This window comes from Phasianus colchicus, chromosome 14 (genome assembly GCF_987193195.1).
Source record: "Phasianus colchicus chromosome 14, bPhaCol1.hap1.1, whole genome shotgun sequence".
Lineage (NCBI taxonomy): Eukaryota > Metazoa > Chordata > Aves > Galliformes > Phasianidae > Phasianus > Phasianus colchicus.
The window spans coordinates 4,841,343-4,855,727 of NC_143449.1; the positions used below are offsets into that span (position 1 = coordinate 4,841,343).

Here is a 14,385-nt window from a genome sequence, read left to right on the forward strand (position 1 = left end):
TTCCTCCCTTTTTTGGCAAGCATTATTAAGGATCATGCAGAGGCAAGTGAAAATGAGATAAAAGAACTGGCAATCAATTTCAACAACAGAAAACATAAACTGCATAACAGGAAAGCTGTGCAGGATGAAGTACTTTGAAATGTAACGGTGATGAACAACTTGGCCCTGGCAGCATAAGCAGAACAGATGACTGGCAATGTCCTTTCCATTTAAGACTTTTATTCCGTAAGATCCTTAAAAAAGTATGTGCCATACAGTTACTTAAGCACAAAATCACACAGGAACCATTTGATTAGATAAAGTGAGCCACGGAGGCCACAGCTTCAATCCTGCCATCTTAACAACACACCTTTGCAATGACAATACATTCAGCAGCCTCCTTGGACAGGGAGCTGGGGATTAACACTAAGATAGGGCAGATGCAGTCAGAGGATGGGCAAGAAACATCACATGAAGATTTTTCCCCACTTGCAAGACCCTTGTAAGTAATTAATTGTGACTGCCAAGTCTGAAAGACGTCGTTTCAAATGTTCTTTTACACATGGTGGTAATATCATGGCCATATCATACAAGTTTTTTGTTTCTGCCTGATAAGCACAGCTGAAAATCAAACTGATACATTTTTAAAGTAAGATAATATATGGGATATGATAACCAAAAAGAAATCCAGTGATTTAGTAACCATCTCTACATTTTTAGAGCTAACAGATGTACCTTCAGAGATAATACTCATCCAGACATGTTGCAGTTAATAATGTAATATTTTAAAGTCCAGAATTCCCAGTTGTACTACTGGTACAGGAGCTTTATGGACTATTCATGTGAAAAACAGAACTGATTTTGTAAAAAAACCAAGTAGCCTTGGTGTTACCTAATTAAATGCTGAATGTTGACCATCTGTCATTGTAAACTGTGAGTTCTCCTGAAAATAAATATAAACCATGGATGTCTGTTAAAATAATTCTTTATTAGAGCTGTAAGGTAATGCAGTCAGAGGGAGGGGGAGGGGGGCTGAAAGCACACAGCGGAGGGCAGAATCCACAGGATTGCAGATAGATGAGGAGGCTCTACAACACTATGGCTTGCAGGAGATGCCCTGGCACAGACACCCAAGGTATGCCCTGAAAGATCTCTGCACTGAGCAGAGGCTGGAACCTGCTATATCCCCCAGAACAAAGAGGTGGTTAGATCTGAGAGGCAGAATCTGGCTCCAAGTACTGCAGGAGCTATGATTCGTCTGTTGCTCGCAGCTTCTTTCAAAGACATAATTAAGTTCTTAGTTGAAAAAGAAGAGGAAGAAAAAAAGTAATTATGTCTTGAGGTCAAGTCTAACAGCCAAAATCAAACAGAGATTAGACACCCCTGCCAGTGTTGGAGGAGTTTGGTTTTGAAATTCATGGCTGGGGCCCACCATTGATACAAACTTCCCATTACACTTCTTACAAAGTAGAGCATTTCAACATGATTTTAGTTCAATGGCTTTCAAAGGGAACACTGCACTTCACACAAGAGGAAACCTTACCCTTAGCCTTCTCTCAAACGTGGAGATATTGCCTTTGGTCTGCTCCCTCCTTTGCCTCCATTCAATGAGATTTGAGTTATGCTCTCCAGGAAGGGAGATATTGCACTTCCCTAAAGTGGGACTGACTACTCCTGCCAGAATATGAGGCTCTGTGTTAAGCGTGATTTCCATTCCACTGGCAAAGGTGACTCTCAGAGACCCATCTGGGCTGACCCGGTAGATATTCTGTGTGTTATCTGTCAAAAAAAACAACAAGCAAAAACAGGGAATACAGAAAATTTCAGATTCACAGGTTTATGAAGAAAATGTCAGGTGTAATGGGGCTTTGTCCCAAGTTTACAGACTTTTGTTCATACACTAAGTGCAGTGCAATTTTTGAAATCTGTAACCTCCAGATCTACACATGTCTAAGGATCTCTTTATTACCAAATGATTTCCATTGTGCAGGTTTCCTGAGCAGGAGTAAAGAGTTTTGCTTTCAGCCTAGCAGTACATGAACTCATAGGCTGCATTTTGACCACTGTTATTCCTCTACTCTTCCCCACTAGCAGCAGGACCCCAGGACAGAGGTTCCATGATGGCCAGCCATGAGACTGAGTTCTACAGTTTGCATAGGGCTAAGAGACAAAGAGAATGTCACCCTTAATAATCAACTCCTCCTTCCTACACGTGCTGCCATCAGGACACAGTACTACCAGAAAGAATTCATGGCACTGGCCAAACATGGCATTTCAACTACCAGAACAGCAGCAGAGCGCATCACTCCTTGGGCACAGTTCTCAGAATTACAAAGCTCGGTGTATTATGGGTCAGTCCAATTCCCCTAGATACTGGTGTGGTTAATAGCATGTAAAGCTTGGAGACATCAGAGATTTCAATAACTGGAATCTACCCACGGGATTTTTCTCGGAGGAAAAGAATTCACTGGTGGTTTGTTCCTAGCAGGAACCTCAGGAGAAATGTAAGTATTATCGAGCTATTTGTACTGAAACAAGGAAGAAACAAATGAGCTAATTTCAGTGTCTTTCTGTCAAACAGTTAAGAATGCAACAATATTCAGAGTTTGAAATGCGAAGACTAGGAAAGAAATAACAGAAATGCCCTCATTACCTTGTTTTAAAGTATATATTGTAGAAGTAGCTGAGAAGTTTGTAGCTGTGACCACGTTCTCCCGGTTTGAAGTATCAAGTTCCACTCTTGTCAGTTTTTCAACATCACTGTGGAAACTGCTGACTTCCCCAGTTGGGAATGTGGCATTGGTCAGGTGGCCATCAGAGTCGTACCTGCAACACACAGCATTAACACCACAGGAATACGTGCCTGCAGATACTGCTGACATTTTTAAAAAATAGAGGGAAAAAAAAAAAAGGATGCATTTTCAACACTGCTCAATAGGCAAAAAGGTAAGAATTAGTGTGTGTTTCATTCTGAAAGCCAGACCTTAGGCTACTGCAGCACCCCATAGTGCTGAGGTGCTGGAACAGCTGCCCAGAGAGCTTGATGCCCCATCCCTGGAGGTGTTGAAGACCAGGTTGGATGGGGCCCTGGGCAGCCTGGCCTAGTACCAGATCTGGAGGTTGGTGGCCCTGCCTGTGGCAGAGGGGTTGGAACTTGATGATCCTTGGGGTCCCTTCCAACCCAAGCATGATTCTATGATTCTGTAACTGCCTTTTGCTGCTGATGAGTGAAGCACATAATATGAATGGCGAATTGAAAAAAAGGAACCTAAAGCATAACAAGAGCAATAAAATCGGGTGGAAGTCTGTTTGGTCACCTGTGTGGTTTTCACTCACGTGTTACGTTTCCCAGGGGCCAGAACTTCCCATCACAACTAAAATCACCTGAATCTAGAGTGCCCCATTTCAGTTAACCTAAATTTAATCAGTGCTAAAGAAACTGTTCTTGTTTAAAGGGCTCTACGCAGTAATCAGGCCATGTTATGAAAAAGTCAGTGAGTAATTCAAAAGCTGCGGAGCAATGTTCCTAATGGGTCTCTTCAGTCTATAGATAAGTTTGTTCTTTCTGACGGTTCACACAGCAAACAACGCATAACAGTGGTTGATGTTTGATATAGTTTCATATTAGTGCCACCCATCTTAAAAATCTCATTGATCCTGAGACATTTTTACTCATCCTAGAGAACTCACCAAACATGCTGAAGACGCTTTTGCATGAGTAAAATCGACAAATGTTCATAAAATAGAAGCCCACCTGAGCAGGTAGGAAAGCATAATTAAGTTTTCATCTTTTATTAACTGTCTTTCTTGCACTCGCAAAATACATCCTCAGCTGGTGTAACAACTGGCACAGCCCTGCTCCCTCCAAGGGGAGCTCTTCCATTTCACATCAGCAGATGATCTGGCAATGTCCTTCACTTTAATGGGTTAGCATCCTTTCTTTCAGGCCCTTACCTACCCCTAATTAGACAAAATCTGTGTGTCACAAAAGATATTGATGAACAAAATCAGGAATTCCCTTTTCCATTCGATATGAAAAAGAAAACAGAGCAGCCGTTCTTCTCAAATGAAACATTGGAAAACTTGGCAAGCATCTTGTATTTTTTGACAAGTAAATTCATTAAATGTTAAATACAATATAATCTCTCTCCCTTTCACCTCATGCTGCCCTAACACACTTTGTGTGACTTCTTTACATCTCACCCTGATGTCAGTTCTGTGCCAATGGACCGAGTGCCACTCTCTGTGATTAAAACAGATTAAGAGCACTCCTTTTCATCATTAGAAAACTCCACAAACACTGGGCAATTATATTTCATTTACTACTTGATCAAACAGATACGATAGCTTGCTAAGTCATTTGGATTTTCTACATTACTACACAAAAATCCTCAAATCATACATTTTTATGGGATAAATGCAGCCAGTTTGTTGGAATATAGTTGTGCATAAGAATCAGGATCCACCTGTGCAAAGGACAGGTTCTGCTGCTGGATGCTGCTGATGAAAAGGTACAGAACTTCCTGGGTAGCTGAAACCGGGACTGGATAGCAGACCAGACTAACATGAGTCTGTAGAGCATATGCCCATGTACCCTAACTCAAGTGCATGGTACAGCTGACTTCAAGGTCAATGTCTCCATAACGGTTTCACAGTGTGATCATCTAAAGGGCTTTTTATATTCCAGATCGCTTCAAGAAACCCAGCCCTCTGAGGACAGGTTCTGCCACCTTTCACATGATGAATAACAGCATACTTGGTCTCAGTTCTTGCAGAGCAATGTCCTACCCATACTAGTAGGGGCAGAATCATGACGTATTTCTTAATGTTAATTTGGTGCCCAGTTATTGCACTGTTAATCATTCTGGTGACCATTTAATCATGCAAATAATTGCACTGATTTCAGTACTCACATGAGGAAGTGCTCACCAATATTAGAAAAGCACACCTGGGGATAGAGCTTCACAATCTATTTGCATTTCTATGTGTAGCACAGTTAAGAGTTATATCATTTCAAAGGGAAAGCAGTCTAATTAATTTTTTCAGAGAGGGCTGTTTCTTGCAAATGTTTTCTTGTCCTTGATTTAATAGAGGCCCAGTGGCCCCCCTCCTCTTTTATGGCTTTAATGATATAATATTAGGAAAAAACCCTGTATGACTGAAATTGTACATTAGCACATAATTTTATGCAAGAGCTCTTTCAGTGCTTCCATTCTATCAGATTAGACTAGATGGATGACAAGTACTTTTGTAGGTGGTTTTCTACCTCTTAATAATTTCCCTCTGAGTGAATCTGACACACAGGTACGTGTTCTGAACAGTTCATTATCTTTGCTCACATTCCCAACTATGTGTGATATGTGTTGTTAAACAAACTCATTCCTATTTCAGCTTGATGGTGACATGGATTGAACTTTCGGATGTAAATGCAAATCTAGCTTAAACAGAAAAGTTGATTGCAGGCAACTGGAAAGTTGCTTGTATGTAATTCCCTAAACTCCAACACTCTTTATATTTGACTGAGGACCATCATCTACCATGAGCTATTTACTGTGAAAAGGAAAATCAGCTTCTGAAAACACATCTACGTTCAGCATATCATTGACTATATCAGTTGTCCCTCTGACACGGCATCTCAGCCACTCAGAAAGTTGTAACATATTATGAAGATGCCTTAAAATATTGGTCTGAACAATAAATATTAACAATATGACTTCACCATTTAATACTGCTGTTATTTTTGTAATGTTAAATCTGTAACTCTGTTAATTCTACTGGCAGATCTACACTGGCAGAAGTGCACAAACATACAGTCTGTACAACTGAAAGCATCAGTGCGGACACTGTCCCTTCATGTATCTCTGGGTGAAGAAATCAGTACTACATACAGTGGGAGGACCTTGCAAGCAGGCAAAGTCCTTTAAAAAGAAATCATACCGAGTCCTGCATTACAAACTATCTGCCAGAGGACAACAGGCATGAGCAGTAATTGTCTGAAAAGGCTTATGGCTGATGTCAGTGGGACAGCAATATGAAAGCCACTGAGAAGTACAGGACTACACATAATCCCCTCTAACATGCTCGAACCATAAAGGCCCTGAAACGATGCACAGTGTTCAGCGTTTTAGGAAGCAGTAGACATGACTTGGAGCTACTGTGAAAGCTTTTTGAAAGTGTCATCTGTCCACCACCAGAATTGATCCCATCCTCTGGTAGGAATTTAAATGAATCCCTCTTCTTTCAAAGAAGCACATATTTTAATTCACTTCTGTATGGAATAGATATCACTCTTAGATCAGTGTTTAAACTGCACCAGACAGCAAGCACCAGCCTTGTGCTCTTGCATGAAACTTGCAACTTCTATCGCTAGATGCCAGATAATGAGAACTGAATCAGGGAGGCTCTGTATGGTTTTGTTTTGAATATCATCAAAAATGGCCCTAATTGTTTATACCTAGAGCAACTCTATCACTTATTCTGTTTTTAGTAGAATAATTGAGGGCAAAATGGAAAAATATCCCCTTCAACAACAAATCCCACACTCCAGGCAGCAGTTTCCCTTGCTTTTATCCTACTTGCAGTTTAATAAAAAATAATTCTAAAAAACCTATAATGATGGTGACTCAGCTGCCTTTCCAGGTGACTTATGCAGTAGCTTCATTTCTATTCATATCTCACCTGGATGGCTTTTCATTTTCCTTTTTGACAATGGACTCCTATGCTCTACAGAAAGCAGGCATTATTTTCCTTGAAGAACTTTGAACTAGTAGGGCAGTGTTAACACATGGTTTCCATCAGCCACTTGACATGTTCTCAAACAGGAATTATGACAATTAATTATAAATAATGAGAAATCCTGATATATCACACCTCTTTACAAATCAAACGTTACTTTTCTCTCGGGTTGTTCTCTCCCAGGGACCAGACTCTAACATTCTGCCTGTATCTTTACTGGCTTGTCTTGCACTTTATGAGTCCTGTCAAATGTCTCAAAGTCTTCCTTATAAGGCCATTCCTATACCACTAATATATATCTTTTTCCTATTAGATACATATATATATTTAATAATATATCCTCTTCCCCTACCAATGGAGACAAGTCCATTCTTGCTTTTGAATGTTCCTTCCACCAAGATTCTCAATTTCTTTTGTAACACTCCTTGCTCCTATGAGTATGTTAATTTTTCCCATTTTGTCTTCCTCAGGGCTTTTGCAAATCTGTGATTCACATCACAACTTGCCTCTACTTCTTTAGTTACCAAAAATTCCAAAACCATATTTGCATTTAGAGAAACAGAGATTCACACTAATATGGTATGAATGACGTGTAGTTCCAGGCAGTTTTTCTACATGCAATGGGCACTGTTTACATTTACATTGTGTACATTTACATTTGACATGCCGTAACGTTTTACTGTTTGATTGTAAGAGCTTGTGCAATAGATTTGCTTTTCAAATTACTAGAATGGATCAAAAAAAATGTAACGTTTGTTTAAAACAGGGCTCCTTAGAGACAAAAATGTAATGTCACGGACTTACTCATACACAGTTGTCCATCCATTTTCATCACTTTTGGTTGCTAGAAGTCCTGTGTTTCCAGGATATGTCATCAGAGCCAGGTTGTAGCCTTGGGCATAAACCCTTTTCAGAACACCATTGCTGCTTATTGTCAGCCAGTACACCTGGCCGCCCGGCACCACGACCCACAGGGGCAAGCCGCTCGTGTCTCTGCGGATGTGCACCGAATTCCCATTGCTGCTGGTAATCGTGACAACATCCCCTTCTCCGCTGTAGGTGAAGTTGTAAATATAGTCCCTCGTGATGAGGTTCAGGGTGTGCAGGTGGGTGCCATTGATGGTGAACTGATACAGTTCCTGGTCTGCCGGTGACGCAATCTCGTACATATTCGTGTCACTGAGGTGAGCCTTGTTTCGGCTGATGGCGCGGATGCGAACGTTGCCGAGGTCTGCTACGTACAGCGTGTCATCAGGAGAGACTGCTAGGGAGGAAGGTGCTTTCAGCTTTGCATCTTTGGCATACCCACCGTCACCTGGGAGATAGACGGTAATGTTAGTAATCTGCGATGTCTGCATTTAGGCTGAACCTCAAAGCCTGCCTTACTGCTTCTTCTCAGTAGTTATATGTCAATAGGAGAGTATCTGCTTCCAATTCATTAAACCTCCATTATCTAAAGCTGGTGCAATTCTGGATCAGTCTCAGTAAAGACAAACTAGAAGACAAATTATCCAATTTACACCATTTTTACTAACTCCAAAGCCCTGATGCTCAGGGAAGTATCACATAGCGAAACATGAAAGAAAAAATGTTAACGACAGGTGAAGTTTCATTTCCTGCTTCTTGTATACTGATACGTGGTCCAAGTAGAATTGTGGTATAAATAAAACAAAGAGCACGTAAAAATCAGTAATTCAAAGTAATTACGTGAAGCAAAGATTAGATTGTACTTACTAAAATCTCAACATTATAGGAAAATAAACGAGATTAATAGCCAAAAAAGGCCTTGAAAATATACCCCCTCCTATAACAATCGTAATTGTACTTAGTACTTATAAATACTATGTATTTTAAGATTCAAAGAGATTTTGTGTAACCGGAAAGGAAGCATACTAAGCCTCACTCTTAGAGAGCAGCACATTACTGTTACTATTGCTCCCTTTCTCCTGACTCAGAAATACAAATTGATGGAGATTTTGAGCATGTCCTTTGCTGCCTTGGAAACAGACAAATGAGCTGGTCTCTGCCAACCTGTGCCTGCCTTTCACCAGCCCAGCACTGGCACAATCATTAGCTTGTACATTTCTGTGTGTGTGCTGAGGGTAGATTCCCTGATTCAGAAGCCCGGACAGGATGCTATTCAGCACTGGTACAACAGACCATACCTGAAGCTGGCAGCATGTGGCAAAGCTCATGAGCTTTTGATTATCCATAATGGGTCAGGAATTCACCTCCTCTGGAAGACCATTTACATTTTTTTTTCTCTCCTTCTTGACATACTTTATGTTTTCTTGTCAGTCATTAACCTTTTACTCGGAATGGGTGGCTTATGAAATATGATAGCCTTACAGAGCTGCACAAAGTGGTTCCTGAAGATGGCAAGATGACAGTATACTGCCTTCCTCTGTGTAAGGGAACATTCTCTTTGGTTCCATCGTGAAATAGGCTTGTGTGAAAAAAAAGCCCACAACAAAAAGGCGTGAGATAGCACTTTTCACAGGATGTGGAACATTTTGATACTCTCCTTGGCAAAAAGGGCTTCCACATCCAGGAGCATTCAGGTGCAATCTGCACAGGGGCTGCTAACATCTTCAGCACGAGCAAAGCTGACACAAAACACCATACTTAGGACTCATTTTGAATGATGTGCAATCTCTGTATCGAAACAGGAAAATCTGTGCCCACTCAGAGGTTCTTCCAGTGCCAGCTGGAAGACTCATGCCTCTGCACCCAATGGATTGAACAAATTCATGCTGATATGGAGATGCTGATAAGGTTTTCTGCTTTCCAAGGAAGTTGAACCACCCTGTTCCCCCTTTTGCTAACCTGCAGCTATGCCAGAGGGTCTCGACAGTGCAACAACAGGGAAGTACAGGATAGCGTTGTCTTACCTGAGAAACAGTCACAATTAGGATCAATCTTGCAGTCACAATCTGACGGGGCTCCGGCGATGATGGAGATCTCACCGTTGGTTGTGACCTGTTGTATGCGGTTGATCTTTCTTTCATCAGTCTCAGCAATGTAGAGTATCCCGCTGTGGGACACAGCGATGGCTCGGGCTGACTCCAGGGTGGAGTGAATGGCCACCTTGCTGACGATGAAGTGGTCAATGCCGGGCACCTGGCAGTGAATGGGGCGTCCTGCGATGATGCGCACACGTCTGCTCTCAGAGATCTGCAGGACAATGTTGTTGTCCAGGACGTACAGCGAGTTGTCCAGCGGGTTCACTGTCAGGTCTGTTGGCCACTCTAACCGCACCTGTGAAACCAAACCAAGGGGAGGGCAGGTTCAAAAAAGAAAAAAGAAAAAAAGAACAAGTAAGACATAAAGCAATTTTGTTCAACTATCTCTGAGGACCACGTCATCAAGGGGATTTACCCACTGCTGCTGTGCTAGTATGTACTTCAATTGCGTTTGTCAGAAGATGTTTCTATAAGCATACCCTTTTTGTGAGATCCAGCACCAATGTGGAACTAAATTTGATTTCAAAAGTAATTTAGCAACCCCTGAAAGGTATTTGCAGAAGTCCATTAAGGGCGGAACTTTATTATACCTATGCATTCATGCAAATAAAAGCATACACTTTGTGTCATGCAACATCAGCCAGAAAATTCTCCTGGTCTGACTGTTATTGTTTCAAGGTTGCATTCAACACTGGCAGAGTGGGAAAGTTAGAGGTTGTCAATGTCCTAACACCTTAATTGACCGTTAGCACAAAAGGAAAATGACACGGTAGAAGAGCATGACACATTGCCACAATTTATTTACTAAGCCAGAAATGTTAATAAGACTTATGTGCCATAAAATATATAAGCTCATTAATTCTTTGTAATGTAATAATGCATCGATATATCAGACTTCACACAATACAGTAGCCCAGCCATTATTACTTATAATGATTTTAGTTTGTGAATCCAGTATTTCTGTCATGGAGTAAGCAAATTTGTCATAGTTAAGGTGAGCTTTTTGCCTTTCGCCATGAAGGTCAAGGTACCAACCAAGCAAAGTTTCCAAACAGCACTGGAGAAGATGCTAGAAGAATGACCTCACTGACTTGATGCCTGTTGCATCAGGACCTGGAGGAATCCTGCATGTTCCCAGCCGGAGGTGGGGCAGCCTGTCACCCTGCAAGACAGCTGGTATGGAGGCTGCTGACCACAGTGTGTTCTTGTAAGAACTTCAAATTCCTCCTACAGAGAATGCTCTGCAGCCAGTGCAACAGTTCTAGTCTGGGAATGAGCAGCTGAGGAGACCGGTGCTTCTCCCCAGTTGAAGGCTGATGGAGGATTTAGTTTGCAGCTTGTCTATGGAAAGGTCACAGAACAACTGAGTTGTAGAGATGCAAGACAGACTATTTTTATCTCAAGATGCTTTGCTTGTTATCCTTCGTGAAGAGACGGCTGCTTTTATCTGAGTGGAATTTCTACAGACTAAATACTTCAGTCATCAGAAGAGAATAAATGCCAAACTAAAATGCAATGGTCTTATAGGCAGTTTCCCCAGAAGCTTCCACTATTTCATGTACTGTTTTTTGTTCATTTTTCCACTGTGCTAATTAAAAGATCTATGAATGCAGAGCCCACAGATGATGATACAATGCTCAGCACTGCAGAATAACATATGGTGGAGTGTGTGGCCATCACAGGCCACCTGCTCACCCAGGGTCAGCACAGGCACCAGGCTGAAGGCCAGCTTCTGCCTTTCGCAAGCACTGGTACTTCCAGATAATCTCATCTCCAGAAGCACATTGCTGGTTTGATAATTGATGTTTTAATAAAGCGAGGGCACTGCGGCTCCTGTATCTCGCCCTGCGTGGTTACGTGGTGCACCACACCATTATGAAGGCTCACGAGTAATCGAACTCCTCCTCGTGCCCAGTCCATTTTACTAGACAACATAATAACTGGCATTAAAACTAATGCTGCTGGGTTCAAGATCTCTTCCGAACCAAGTGGCAGAATCCCTCCAAATGATGATAACTGCAGTGAGACAGTCGGAAGCAGATTCCTGCCATACGGGTGTGAATTGTGTGTCCCACCCAACAGGTACGGGCTGCTGCACACTGAGCTGCTAGTGCATCCCTTCCCCATTTCAGCTCAATGGGACCTGAACAAAACTTCAGGCACATGCCAACCTCTACAAGGCTGGCTGTGGGAAACTTGGGAAGAAACATATCTGCAATGTGCTTTCAGTGCAGAACGTTTGATTGCTCTGTCACACCGAATGGATTATTTGCAATGGCAGACACCTTCACGCCCCCTTCACAGATCGCTCTGCTGTAAAAATAATCTGTGATTAACTGTAACTAGATTATTAGTGGGAAAAACTTTGGGTTGAAACTCCCTACTTTTGCCATAACAACGACGCATAGCACCTGCCATATCTTAATACCTGGTTTGCCTTCACAGACCAGCCACATTGTCTTCGCCTCAGTGAATAAATTGAATTCCTCCCACTGTGAAGGTATGTCTGGTGTCTTGCAGATAAACAGCGTCTGATCTGGACCAAAACAACTTCTTCTCTGGTTGATTTGAGGCTGGTTTTGTTTATTGAGGTAGAATAAGCTTTTATGGAAATGTCCATTTCACTTGCAGCAAGGTGCCTAAAACCTAAGAAGAAGCTGGATCTTAACAGCTGCCATTATCTGCAAGCGCACTGCTTTCATACTGATTGCTTCTGCAAATCTAGCTGCATTATGGTAAAAATAGATCAAATTTAAATTGAGGACATCTAAACAGTTCTGGCTACTAAACCTGACCTGCCAGCTAGCTCTCTGCAAAGCTCGCAGAAGGATGGCTGCACTCATTCCTGGGTTTAAAGCAGTTGTGGATGTATTAATGGTCTAATTCCAGGCAAAATATTAAAGCTAGCATGTACCTGTCTAGAGACTGCAGCAAAAAAACTGCTGCCACTTGCTGCCGGAGGGGAAAAAAAGGCCATGTAGACCAATTAAAAGCAGCAATCAAACGCACGAACAAATGCAAAATGCAGAATGTTCTGAATCCAAAGAATAATTTCAGATTTGGAAAGAAATCTGTATTGCTCCGGTCAGGATGTGGTGTCACGGCATTAAAGGAGCATGAGCTGGGGCTGCTGCTCACCCCTCATCTGCCCCTGCAGTCCCCACAGCAGCACTGAGCTTTCCCTGCTCCTGTGGTGTGTGGGTTCAGGAATCGTGTCTGGCTGAAAACTAATCACCTCAATCAGCTTAAGCTGAAGTGTAAGTGCACCCTCAGGTTCACTGTTACCTTGAAAAGTCACCGGTTGTTTCTTTTCTTTGAAAGCAAGCTGCCCTCTGGCAGGTTTCTGTGACCAAACCATCAGTTGTGCTGCGTTCAAAGCCAATAAACATATTACAGAGAAGCACTTCAATTCTCATCTGATATGACTATGCCTATTAAAAAGTTTTTCCAGACAAACACTCAGAGTTAGAATATTAAGTCAGTTAATATACTTTTTAATCTGAAGCAGCACTTCAGCTGCAGAGTCCTCTCCTATAGATGTATATTTTTCTTATAATTAAAAATTGAGCCAACTGCCAAGTGTGTTTGCTTATAGTTGATGGGTTTTTATTTTTAAGCAGTGCACAGAAATGGCTTTGCAGATTATCCCATTATGAGCAAAAAGATAAGATTTGTTCAGCGGCAGTCAATGCCTTACTTCACACATTGAAATTTTCAGGTGACAATCTTGGTTTGGTTCACTGGAGACTGAGCATATGCAGTGGAAATCACTGTGAAAACAAGTGAACCCTTGAGCAATGAGACCTTTTGCATGTAAGTATTAGCATGTCAGCTTCTCCTGGAATCCAGCATTTAACTGTCAACATAAGGCTCTAGCTATAGGTAATAATCAATGACTGGTTTGAGAAGTGCAAAATTAAAACCCACTGGCCTGGCTTTCTAACAGGTTTTTTTCATGTCAAGTGTTCTGGAAAATACAAAATGCACTGAGATGGTTTCAACTTAAATACATTTTCATGGGGAGATCTACATTTAGGTAGTTAAATAGCTCTCAGGCTTGAATGGCTGGTATATTTTCTTTCTTGCAATAATCTGCTACCTATCTGGTTGCGAAATGCTAAATATCTTTTGAGCAACAGAACATTGGAACTAAGTAAATTTTGTGAGTTTTTTGCAAAGTAGGACTCACACCAGAGCTACTTTCACCCATACACCTCTTAAACACACAGAGACACACAGAGACACACATCAGTGTTAGCAAAGAGTACCATTTTGTTTTTTGTTTTGACCACACCACCAAAACATTCTGCACATTTTACAGCCGTGGCATTTTTGCTGTTACTTTGCAGAAATCAGATCAAACACGTTTTACTGTTCATATCATAGCAAGAAAAGTAATGAGGGAAAAACTTATCCTTGTCCACAGATGCAGATTTCAAGAGCTTAAATGTTTGAGGTGCTGGGGTGAATTTCACTGGGGTAAGTTTCATTTATCATGGGTTAAAAGAAACTGCATAAATCCATAGAAAGTCTTCACAGTTGCTTTGATTTCTTGCCATGCACTGATTGTATGTTTTGATTCAATTTCATGTAGTAGCATAAAATTCATGCCAATTGCTTCTGATAGTCCTGACTGATGGATTACTTCCTATCGGTACTGCTCAGCCTCAAGCATTTCTATTTATGCTGGCTTTGTCTTTATTCTGCT

The 14,385-nt window shown here is 41.5% G+C and overlaps 1 protein-coding gene across 2 annotated transcripts in view; it reads right to left on the bottom strand.

Annotated features, from left to right (window-relative positions):
* Positions 1-14,385, bottom strand: part of TENM1 (teneurin transmembrane protein 1) — a 322,708-nt gene that overhangs the window by 17,461 nt on the left and 290,862 nt on the right. For both annotated transcript variants that reach the window (XM_090150010.1, XM_031602762.2), the window contains exons 24-27: positions 9,606-9,972; positions 7,519-8,029; positions 2,633-2,805; positions 1,523-1,758 (exon numbers count right to left, since the gene is read on the bottom strand). In XM_090150010.1, coding sequence (XP_090006136.1) covers positions 1,523-1,758; positions 2,633-2,805; positions 7,519-8,029; positions 9,606-9,972 — 1,287 coding nt within the window. The remainder of the gene's footprint in view (positions 1-1,522; positions 1,759-2,632; positions 2,806-7,518; positions 8,030-9,605; positions 9,973-14,385) is intronic.